At 38.8% G+C, this 12,752-nt stretch overlaps 1 protein-coding gene across 2 annotated transcripts in view; it reads left to right on the plus strand.

Moving 5' to 3' along the window:
- The window catches only part of SMIM14 (small integral membrane protein 14), a 79,183-nt gene that overhangs the window by 22,320 nt on the left and 44,111 nt on the right, over positions 1-12,752 (plus strand). For both annotated transcript variants that reach the window (XM_058722802.1, XM_058722803.1), the window contains exon 2: positions 11,405-11,509. In XM_058722802.1, the coding sequence (XP_058578785.1) occupies positions 11,435-11,509 (75 nt within the window). In that variant the 5' untranslated portion in view covers positions 11,405-11,434. The remainder of the gene's footprint in view (positions 1-11,404; positions 11,510-12,752) is intronic.

Raw genomic sequence — 12,752 nt, forward strand, 5'->3', positions numbered from 1 at the left:
GGAGCGAGGGAGGGAGAATCCCAAACAGGCTCTGTATGTGGGGCTTGAACTCATAAACCCTGAGATCATGATCTGAGCCTAAACCAGGGGTCGGACGCTTAACCAACTGAGCCACCCAAGCGCCCCCTAAAGTTAACTTCTTGATAAATTCTTCCCTGATTAGATAAGTTTAGAACCTGTATGTGCTGTCTAGGCACCATTTAGGTGCCTTTTTTTTTTTTTTTTTTGAATAACAACTTTATTGAGACGTAATTCACACACCATACAATGCAACAGTTAAAGTGTAAGTAAAATGCAGTGGCTTTTAGTATATTCATGAAGTTGTGTGACCATCACCATAATCAATTTTAGAACATTATCTTTACCCCGGAAGAAGGCCAGTACCATTTAGCAGTCAGTCCTCATTTCTCCTCAAGCCCTCACTCTAGTCCTGGACAACTAGAATGTTTTTTTCTTTTTTAAATTTTAGTAAAACAAATATAACAACTTTTGCCATTTTAACCATTCTTTTAAATTTATAGTTCAGTTGCATTAATTACCCTCACAGTGTTGTACAATTATCACCACTATGTATTTCCAAAACTTTTCTATCATCCCAAACAGAAACTCTGTACTTGTTAAGCAATGACTCTCCAATCCCTTCTTCCCCAGCCCCTTGAAATTACCATTTTACTTTCTGTATGAATTTTCTTATTCTAGATATTTCATGTAAGTAGAATCCTACAATATTTGTCCTTTTGTGTCTGACTTATTTCACTTAGCATAATGTTTCATGGTATATCAGAACTCCATTCTTTTTTATGGCTGAATATTATTTCATTGTGTGCATATACCACATTTTGTCCATTTATCTATCAGTTGATGGACTTGTGGGTTGTTTCTACTTTTTGGCTATCATGAATAATGCTGTGATGCATATTTAGCATACAACTATCTGTTTGAGTCCATTTCAAATCTTTAGGGTATATACCTAGAAGTGGAATTGGTGGGCCATTGATAATTCTATGTTTAACTTTTTGAGGAACCACCAAACTGTTTTCTAGAGAGGCTATACCATTTTATGTTCCCATGGGCAATACAAAAGGGTTCTTTCTAATTTCTTCACATGACTTTTTTTTTTTGTTTATTATTTTTTGAGAAAGAGCACGTGGGCATTAGTAGGGGAGGGGCAGAGATAGAGGGAAAGAGAGGATTTCAAGCAGGCTCCGTGTTGTGAGCCCGGGTCCCCATGTGTGGCTCAAACTCAGGAACTGTGAGCCAAAATCAAGAGTCTGACACAACTGACTGAGCCACTGAGGCGCCCCTTATCTTTTTTTTTTTTATGATAGTCATCCTAATAGGTGTGAAGCGGTATCTCATGATTTTGATTTATATTTCCCTAATGATTAATGGCATTGAACATTTTTTCATATGCTTATGGGTCATTTATATATCTTTAGAGAAATGTCTATTCAAGTCTTTTGCCCATGTAAAAATTGTGGGTTTTTTTCTTGTGTTAGAGGGATTCTTTGTATATTCTGGATATTACACTCTTATCAGATATGTGATAGGCAAATAGTTTCTCTCATTTTGTGGTTTGTGTTTTCAGTCTTTTGGTCCATTAATCTTTTTTTTTTTAATTTTATTTATTTTGAGAGAGACAGAGCATGAGTGCGAGTGGGAGAGGGGCAGAGAGAGAGGGAAGATCCCAAGCGGGCTCTGCACCATCAGTACAGAGTCCAACGTGGGGCTTGAACTCATGAAACCATGAGATCATGACCTGAGCTGAAATCAAGAGTTAGACACTTAACCAACTGAGCCATCTCAGTACCCCTTGGTCCATTTATGTTTTATAGCATTTACAAGTTTGTATTTATAATTTTAAAAATATTTAGGTAATTATCTGTCTTGATATTAGAATGTGAACACTGTTAGGGAAGAACTGTATCAGATTTTGCTCATTTTTATATTTCTTATTTTTTTTTTTTAAGTTTATTTATTTTGAGAGAGAGGGGGAGTGGCAGAGTGAGAATCCCAAGCAGGCTCCACACTGTCAACGCACAGAGCTTGACATGGGGCTTGAACTCATGAACCATGAAATTATGACCTGAGCCAAAATCAAGAGCCTGATGCTCAACCAACTGAACCACCCAGCCACCCCCCTCATTTTTATATTTCTAATGCCTAATACAGGTACTAAATGTTTTTTGATTGAATGAAGTTCCCTTTAGTTAATTTATGAATTGTTCCATTGATCTTAAATCTTAAATATTAGTTGGCCATGGAGCACCTGGGTGGCTCATTCAGTTAAGTGTCTGACTTCGGCTCAGGTCATGATCTCATGGTTCGTGAGTTTGAGCCCCATGTCAGGCTCTATGTTGACAGCTCAGAGCCTGGAGCCTGCTTCAGATCCTCTGTCTCCCTCTCTCTCTCTCCCTCCCTCTCTCTCTCTCAAAAATATACATTAAAACAAATTCTTTTATTTTTATTTTTATTTTTTTTAACGTTTATTTATTTTTGAGACAGAGAGAGAGAGACAGAGCATGAACGGGGGAGGAGCAGAGAGAGAGGGAGACATAGAATCGGAAGCAGGCTCCAGGCTCTGGGCCATCAGCCCAGAGCCCGACGCGGGGCTCGAACTCACGGACCGCGAGATCGTGACCTGGCTGAAGTCGGACGCTTAACCGACTGCGCCACCCAGGCGCCCCTAAAACAAATTCTTTTAAATATTAGTTAGCCATCTTGGCCTCTCACTTGTTACTGTTATTTTTCAAATCTTCCTAGTTATTTCCTTGCTTTTGTCCAGTTACTTCATGCACCCTTCTCCTCCCCCCCCACCCCCCCCGCCTGCCACATTGGTATCATTTTAGATAACATGTTTTTTTTTTCCTTCAGAAAGCTTTCTTGGTAGGATAGAGGCTGCAAAATTCTCTTTGTTAGTTTGGGCTGTTACAGTAAAATACCAGAGAATGAGTGGCTTAGACAACAAACACTTATTTGTCATAGTTCTGGAGTCTGGTAGGTGCATGATTAAGGTGCAGGCAGATTCAGAGTTTGGTGAGGGCCCTCTTCCTTTTTTTTTTTTGGACTCATCTTAAAAAATTTATTTTTATTTTATTTTTTACTTTATTTATTTTTTATTTGTGAGAGAGAGAGAGCGCGAGAGAGTGAGCAGGGGGAGATGGGTAGAGGGGGGGAGAGAGAGAGAGTCCCAAGCAGGCTCCATACTCAGTGAGGAGCCTGATGTGGGGCTTGATTCCATGACCCTGGGATCATGACCTGAGCCAAAATCAAGAGTCTGATGCTCAACCTGCTTAACCACCCAGGCACCCCCTCTTCCTGGTTTATGTGTTCTTCACATGATATACGGAGAGAGATCATTCTCATGTCTCTTCTTTAGAGACACTAAATCCATTGATAAAGATCCACTCTCATGACCTAATTACTCCCAAAGATCCTGTCTCCAAATACCATCAAATTGGCTATTAAGGCCTCAACATATTGTTAAATAACAAAAAACTCAATTGAGTAAATTTAAAGATAAAATTAGCTTTATCCAACAATTCATGAATTGGGCAGCATCCTGTTTAGCAAATAGAAAGGAGCTCTGCTGAGCTTTAGAAAAAGAAAGGTTCTTAAAGATAGAAAGGGGGTAGAAAAGGAAATTATTAGCAAAGAATGCATTGTTTTAGGCAAGGTCAACCTCCTAAGGGGAATGGAAGGGTCTATCAGGAAGATTATCTTACTAGTGCTGACTAGGAAATTCCATGTTGACTGGTTAAAAGTTGCATTCCTGGGGGGGGTCAAAACTTTAGTCAGGTTGTATATTAAGTCTTGGTTTCCTGATACGGAATTTAGCACAAGGGACTCCATTTTGACTTGCTTTCTCCTTTTTAACAATTCACCCCTTTTGATGAGACTCTCAGCTTAACTGAGAGATGTGATCACAATTTAAGACATTAGTTCCACTCTCAGCTCTGAAGTTCTCACCGATTTTGTACGTTTTTTATTTGGGGTATTCATAGGTTGTTACCTTTTTTCTTTTCTGCTTAGTCTCCGTAATAGGCCGCAACTTCAGGTTCACAGTTTTGTTTTTTAAAGAATTTATTTTTAATCTCTACACCCAATGTGACACTTGAACTCATAATCTCGAGAGCAAGAGTCATCCTATCAACTGAGCCAGATAGGCACCCCCCAGGTTAACAGTTTTTAAGTCAGTCATTCTCTTTGTTCCTTTTCTGATATTCTCATCTTAGTGAGATTATTTGCATGGTAGCTAGTAGCTAGGAACATGCATGTATTTTGAGAGAATACAATGTGGCAGGAGATTATTATGATTATTAGAAGATAACTTCCCAAAGTTTGGAGTGCACTTCAGAGCTATGATCCCCAAGACCAAAACCAATGAAAATCAAGTAAGTCAAGTCAAAGAAAGACCCTGGTTACCTTTTTAAAATTTTTTTAAAATAATTTTTTAAATGTTTTATTTATTTTTGAGAGAGAGAGAGAGAGAGAGAGAGAGAACAAGCAGGGGAGGGGCAGAGAGCGGGGGACAGAGGATCTGAAGCAGGCTCTGCACTGACAGCAGAGAGCCAATGTGGGGCTCGAACTCACTATGACCTGAGCTGAAATCAAGAGTTGGACGCTCAACCAATTGAGCTACCCAGGCACTCCAAGGAGCTCATCTTTTTAAGCCAAGTGGTTTGCTCAGTGATCTTATGTAACTGAGTTTCCACTTTCTCAGAAATGTTAATCCAGGTATAGCAGGTAGTAGTGGCCATAGCACGGATACCTCCTTGCTCAGCTAAAAGATGAACAAGGGCTATTCTGTTATCAAAAACAACTGTGGCCAGACAGTCTAAGGGTTTTTGTTGGATAGCTATTGTAGATTTTACAATACTTTCAAGAGTTAAGGAAAAGTTTCTAATCATAGCCTCATTTACATTTACTCCTAACCATGGAAGTAGGGCCCTGCCAAAGATAGTGAATCTTGAATCCTGAAAGCCTCCTGGTAGGTCTTTTCTAACTTGACTATGTAAGCTCAGAAGAGTTGACCAAAAGGAGCACACTTTGGTAACCAAAGAGGCCTTGCCTGAATCTGCACCAACTGTCTAAGCATTTATAGGCCCAAGGAGAATGATAACCACTGCAGACAAAGACAAACCCTGTGAGGGCACAAACCATTCCTGTTCAGGCAGTATTGTTAATAGATTCATTCACAAGAATTGTGTTTGCTCGTCATAGTCAGGGGTCAGTTAGGTTTTCTCCTAGCCTGAAATAAAAAGTTCTAAATTCCACTGGCCTTAGCAGTGGCCTTGGAGGTGGTAGTATTATCTTTCCAGGCCAGTGCCAGAGTAAAGAAAAGAAAGTGAATGGGGCGCCTGGGTGGCGCAGTCGGTTAAGCGTCCGACTTCAGCCAGGTCACGATCTCACGGTCCGTGAGTTCGAGCCCCGCGTCAGGCTCTGGGCTGATGGCTCGGAGCCTGGAGCCTGTTTCCGATTCTGTGTCTCCCTCTCTCTCTGCCCCTCCCCCGTTCATGCTCTGTCCCTCTCTGTCCCAAAAATAAATAAAAAACGTTGGAAAAAAATTTTTTAAAAAAAAAAAGAAAGTGAAGAAGAAAGGGTTTCATGTTTAAAGTATTTAGTATTCATGTTTAGTTAAAGTCTTGATCCAGTGTCTTGGGAGGAAGCATCTTGCTGTTAGCTAATCTTCCTAGTCAATTTGATGTAGAGGTCCCCAGTGTTTGTGCAGGACCAGATGTCAGGTGCAGTTTGTCAGCTTTGAAATGTGTATCTAAGGTTCAAGCCCCTATCATCTGTGTAGTGAGGAGGACCTTTCAAGGAGATTTAAGGACAGTCTTTATTCTTTAATGATTCCAAATCAGAAGAGTGGGAGAAAACTGGGAACATTAGCTTGATATGTCATAGCCAAATATTTGAGGGAACCTGGAATTCAGGATCCAGTCCACTTTTAACCGAAAACACACATCCGACATTCCTTGAATATGGAGAGGTTTCCCTTATTATTTCTTACAGCTTAATTACACATATTAAAGTTTTTAACCTTTAGAAATCTTAGTTTCTAGTGAAAATAAAAAAGTAAACAGTTGTGAACTGTCATTTGCATTAACATCCTGTGGCTTGGCAGAGTTTAAATACTTTTTAGGGGTGTCTGAGTGGCTTAGTCAGTTAAGTGTCTGACTGTTCATTTTGGCTCAGGTGATGATCTCATGGTTGTGAGATCAAACCCAGCACTGGGCTCTGCACTGGGTGCAGAGCCTGCTTGAAATTCTGTTGCTCCTTCGCCCCTTGCCCTTCCCTCACTTGGGCACACACACATGTGTGTGTGTGCACGTTCCCTCTCTATAAAAAAATTTTTTTTAAATAAGTACTTTTATAATTTCTAGAAACATGCTTTCCCCAAATATCTTTAGTTCCTCTGTAAAATGAAACCAAAAAATCAATAAACCTATGTTCAGTAATTAGTGTTTCAGTATTTTATCTTATTTGGAAATGATCTGGATATTTAATGAATTTAACTTAAATTATCATCTAACTTAATAAAACTTTAAGGTTTCGGGTTACCAAAAGATTTGGGAGAAACTAAAATTTACCTAAAACTTTTTATTCTATTTAACATCTATTTGATTGTTTTTAACAATTATGTTTAGATTACCCACAAAAGCCATTAGACCTTAGACAAGACCAGCCATTTCCCCAAGATGTTTTTTTAGCTGACAAATTTTGTGAGAGATAAAATGAACTTATTTGACTAGTAAACTCAGGCAGAGTAAAAGTTTGTATTTAGTCTGATAACTCTAAGGACATGCCTGCTTTAAATTAAACCAACACACTTTAACTGGCTTTTATACTGAAAATTGAACTAGATCATGTGAACTTGAAAAACACTTGGGTTCACTTCTATTATATTTCTGAGATTTACAAGTACTTCATAAGCACTTTTTAAAATTTTTTTTGTTTATTTATTTTGAGAGAGACAGAGACAGCACGAGTGGGGGAAGGGCAGCTAGAGAGGGAGAGAGAGAATCCCAAGCAGGCTCTGTACTGCCAGCACTGAGCCCAATGTGGGGCTTGAACCCACAAAGCTGTGAGATCGTGACCTGAGCTGAAACCGAGTCAGACACTTAACTGACTGAGCCACCCAGGCGCCCCCATAAGCACTTATTTTTAAGCCAGTTAAACAGAGCTGTTTTTTGTTTTTGTTTTTTTTAATTTTTTAATGTTTTTATTTATTTTTGAGAGAGAGAGCGCTAACAGGCGAGGGGCAGAGAGGGAGAATCCCAAGCATGTTCTGCATTGCCAGCACAGAGCCTGATGCTGGGCTCAAACCCACCAACCATGGGATCATGCCCTGAGCTGAAATTGAGTCCAACGCTTAACCAACTGAGTCACCCAGGCACCCCTGTGTTTTGTTTTTGTTTTTGTTTTTGTTTTTTAAAGTAAGCTCTACATTGGGGGCTTTGTGCTAACAGTGCAGAACCTGCTTGGGAGTCTCTCTTTCCCTCTCCCTCTCCCCCTTCCCTACTTGCCCACATGGTCTCTCTCTCAAAGTAAAATAAAAATAAAAACTGTCTTTAAACAGACAGTTCTTATTTAAAAATGTATGTACATTTACATCTTTGAAAAAGAATTTTTAATGTTTGTTTTTGAGAGAGAGCATGAGTGGGGGAAGGGCAGAGAGAGAGGGAGACATAAAATCCAAGACAGGCTCCAGGTTCCAAGCTATCAGCACAGAGCCTGACGCGGGACTTGAATCCACAAACCTTGAGATTATGACCTGACCGGAAGTCGGATGCTTAACCTACTGAGCCACCCAGGCGCCCCTATATTTACACCTTAAAGGCATGGGGGAAGAATTCAGGTCCCCTGAGGACTTTGGTAAATAAGAGATAAATAAATATATAGGAGCTAAACAAGGAGGTTTTAGAATTAGTAAAAGGAATAGGTGAACATTGAATTGCCTCTAGAGCTGCATTTCTAATTTTGCTAAGATGTGTAAGATGTAGACAATTGCTTTCAATTCCTCAAAGAATGAGGTTGCAATTCGAGTGACATCATAGGTTGATCTACCCATCTAATTACACTTTTTTTTTTTAGTAAAGACTTTTACAAAGACTTTAAAAGATTTTTCCTTTCCTTCTGGGTACCTAATTTCATTTTAGCTTAGGGGAGGAGGCCTAAAAAAACATTCTTAACAGGCTCTGTATGTCAGCTTTCAATCTAGCCTATTTCCAGTCACAGAGCTACTTAAAAATTCTTTTAGGTGTCTTGTCAGTTTTCATCTGGGACAAACAGCAAACATTTCTTGCCATATTGAGTAACTCCCCCTTGGATATATGGGAGGGATTCCCAACAAAAGTGCAAAAGGTAACTTATTTTCCTTTTTTTACTGGGTACTACAGACAGATCTCAGAGTGCTGACTCTAATGAGAATGTTCATCCTTAGCCAGCTTCTTCCAGTTTTTCCAGGATCCCATCTGTAGCTCCGTTTTTTACCAGAATTTGGCAAGATTTTTTATTTTTAATGTTAGTTTTTATTTGGCTATTTAAGAGAATAATGTAGCATTTTGCCAGAAAATCTCTTAGAGTCCCATTTGAGAGGAGCCCTCCTTTGAGGTCAGGTATGGGAATGACTGAAAGGTCATTAACTTGGCAGACTTTTGTTTATGGTCCATAAAGGCAACTCAGAGGAGTACTAGAATGAATATTCAAATAAAGGAGGATAGAGGAAAACAGTAAGAGTTATATCAGTTTTTTTGCTTTTAAGTACTTTTTACATCTTTAATTTTTCACTAGCCTTTTATAACAAATCTTTTAATGAAGCTATTTTGGAATTTTGAAGCCTTTTGGAGTCTCCTGCATACCAATTAAAGTAGTATCCCATTCTGTTTGATTTGGAAGCCCTTGCTTTTAAAGGCACTTGTTAAATGCTCTTATCTAATTGGAACATTTCTCATAATGGCCATTGTAATTCTAGGTTGTAATTCCTCTGACAACTGGTAGCAGTTTGGTAGGACCCTAGCCATAATTAGAATTTAACTCGCCTTTTCTGTGCAGCCATATCTAGTCACAAATGGGGTGTAACCCACATTTATGTCTGGCCATATTTTGGGGCTGCCAATCTGATGGTTACCAAGCCAAGTTCTCAGGACACAAAAAATCTTCGCAAAATTTTGCCACTTCTATTAATATTTGTGTCTTCTGGACCATAGTTCTTAGGCATAAAATAAGCACAGGTGCCGGAAGGAAATATGCTTGACTGTTTAGAGTTTAAGGATCCCATAAGCCAAGTTTAGGTTTCTCAGAGCTGAGCTAATACCTAAAAGGGATGTGCCTCTGGGTTGGTAATTGTACGGTATACATCGTTGCACAGAAGTTTTCTTGAGTTTGGCAGGTGACCTAGAGTCAGCCCAACCTGTTCTGTGACCAGCTTGATGTCAGAGTCTTTGAGTTAGGTAATGAATACACTAACAGCTCTGAAGTATTGTGCCAGTGCCCACCACCAATTTTTGTGGCTTTTTCGTTTTTTTTTTTTTTTTTTTTTTTATTTATTTTTTTTTTTTATTTATTTTTGGACAGAGAGAGACAGAGCATGAACGGGGGAGGGGCAGAGAGAGAGGGAGACACAGAATCGGAAACAGGCTCCAGGCTCCGAGCCATCAGCCCAGAGCCTGACGCGGGGCTCGAACTCACGGACCGCGAGATCGTGACCTGGCTGAAGTCGGACGCTTAACCGACTGCGCCACCAAGGCGCCCCTGTGGCTTTTTTTTTAAATGTGATTCCTGTTAGTTATAGCCCTTATCTATACAAAATAAGACAAACATGTGCACCCTAACATAGCAGCGGCAACCATAACATGTTACCATAGACTGGCCAAGAGAAGGCTGTACGTACCATCACTGATTCCTAGCATGGGTTAAACCAGCAGACTCCAGTAAAATGGGGACTGTGGATTGGAACTGGGGAAAAGACTAAACCACCAAATCCCAGTAAGTGGAGACTATAGACTAGAACTGGAAGGGTATTCCAAACATTGTGGACTGAGCCAAGAGGTAGGGACTCAGGCTTCAGATGGAACTGTGTGCCAGCTCAAGCTGACCCATTGAGCCCTGGACTGGAAAGCCAGTTAGCTTAAGAGCTCAGCAAAGAGTACGGAGCTCAGAACTGACAAGAACTCCGTGATGGCCCTCAGAAATGGCTAGAAAGAAAGTAAACTTGAATATTTCATGGGGTACCACACCTATGTTTCTTGTTGTCCCCAAAGATGTCAGAAGTCTCCTTTAGTCCTGCTGCCTTCACCAAATTCTTTAACAAAAATTAAACTGAGTAAATGTAAAGATTTGGCTTTACTCAACAATTCATGAGTTGAGCAGTGTCCCATGTAACAAATAGCAAGGAGCTCCACCAAGCTGTATAAAAGGAAAGGTTTTTAAAGGCAGAAAGGGGGTGGAGAAGGGAAATTATTAGCAAAGAATGCATTGTTTTAGGCAAGGTCACCTTCCTACAGGGAATGGAAGGGGTTTGTGGATGGATTATCTCACTAGTGCTGACTAGTGAGATAATTCCATGTTGACTGGCTAAAGGTTACCATTCTTGACGGGGTAGGGGGAGGTTGAAACTGTGATTAGATAGGTTATTAGGACTTGGCTTGCTGACATGGAGTTTAGCACAAGTGACTCCATTTTGTTGCCTGGTATCTCCTTTTTATTTTTTTTAATTTTTATTTTTATATAACTTATTGTCAGGTTAGCTAATATACAGTGTGCTCTTGGCTTCAGGAGTAGATTCCTATGATTCATCACTCACATACAACACTAAGTGCTCATCCCAGCAAGTGCCCTCAATGCCCATCGCTCATTTACCCCATCAACCCTCACTCAGTTTGTTCTCTGTATTTAAGAGTCTCTTATGGTTTGCCTTCCTCTCTGTTTGTAACTTTTTTTTCCTTCCCTTCCCCGCCATGGTCTTCTGTTAAGTTTCTCAAATCCCAATTATGAGTGAAAACATATGATATCTTCTCTGACTGATTTATTTCACTTCTGCTGTCTCCTTTTTAACAATATGAATTTTAGCAGGGGCATAAACATTTATTCTATAGCAGTACTATAGCTAACAAAGAATTAAATTATTAAGCAGAGTAGGACTCTGGCATCATCTGTTTCACAGGAGGGCCCAGTATAGAACATCAGAAGACATTCACATTTGTAGGAAATTAGTCTGATGGCAGAACAGGTAGGCAACCATTTGTGTGGATTCATAAATTACATAGTTTATAATAAATATGAACTATCCTTAGTTTAAGAGAACTATTAGTTAAGAGACCTGTTATATTAAGAATTTTTCATAGCTTAAGGGAAAGAATAACTGAACAGTAGTCTTACAACATTTTTTCCTTCCTCCTAGATTTAAACAGTCAAGTTAAACTGGGAAATCATGGCAGAAGGTGGATTTGATCCCTGTGAATGTGTTTGCTCTCATGAACATGCGATGAGAAGGCTGATCAATCTGGTGAGATGAATGGGATGGTCCTATTCAGAATTGAACTGTATCCCTTCTGTCCTGTTTTTTGGGGGGTGGGGGGCGGGGGGGGAATGTTGGTTATTGGAGAATTTTCATCTGATGGTCACTAAAATTATTTCATAATTGAAATTCCACAATGGTTTAAGTCATAGTGGTTAAAGTGCTTGCCAGCAATTCTTCTATTAGAGATCAAAACAAAACAAAACAAAACAAAAAAACAAAAAACAGATTGCTACCTTTTATTTATGGTAGATTTCTTTTGGTGAAATCACCATCACGGGAAGGTGACACATTTGTGTGTAGCCTTTTCTGTTCTATATTAACAAATATATAGTCTTCAGCTATATGGAGCTTGTTTACCTGATAAACTGCTATGAAGTCATAGTTCCTATTGTGACATGGTTCAAATCCTACTCCAATAAATGGCATGAGAATAAAAATTTCTATGTAAAGCATTTCCAAGTCCAAATCAATTATTTGACAGAGGCAGGTTTCTGAACAACATGCTTTAGATAGTCTCATTGAATTGATTGTTGTGAGATTTGAATTTGTAAAGTTTTTAAGACTCTCCTAGTCTCTATAATCTTAAATACAGGAGTCTTTATGTATTAAATACAGGACTTTATACTTTTTTTATGTACCAAAGAAGAAATTTGACTATTAACAATAAAGTATATTGTATTATTATTATGTTAGACATAACATTTTGTTGTTCTAGAAAGCTCTTGTAAAGAGGTATATTATCATAGACCAGGTAATAAAGGCAGGAACAAACATTTGCTCAAATATTTGAGTTGTTGGTGGTTAATAAGCAGGTTTTCCGCGGACTCAGTGTCTGTATGTAGTGATCAGAAGTGTGTTTCTTGTGAATGATACTCCTTTTAGAGTCAACATATGCTAGGACTTATGATCCTAAAAAATTTCTTACAGGGAAATCAATAAAATAAGAACTTATAAAATTAATAAGACTTGTGGTTATAGAAATAAAATAAGAATGTTATATCTCTGACAACTTGATGTAAAAATAGATGAGTCTACGGAGAGAATATTTAAAATATTTTCTCTGATTTATGATGTTAAATAGCTGATAGCTTTTATGTCTAAATTTCAGGGTAAGGCAAAAATTTTTTTTTCACATGTGATGCTAGGCACAAAAAATAGACTTGTAATTTAACTGGTAAATTTTCCCAGGAGATCAGTTTTTCTTTTCTTTTTTCTTTTTTTTTTTTTA

Source organism: Neofelis nebulosa, chromosome 3, assembly GCF_028018385.1.
Source record: "Neofelis nebulosa isolate mNeoNeb1 chromosome 3, mNeoNeb1.pri, whole genome shotgun sequence".
Classification (NCBI taxonomy): Eukaryota; Metazoa; Chordata; class Mammalia; order Carnivora; family Felidae; genus Neofelis; species Neofelis nebulosa.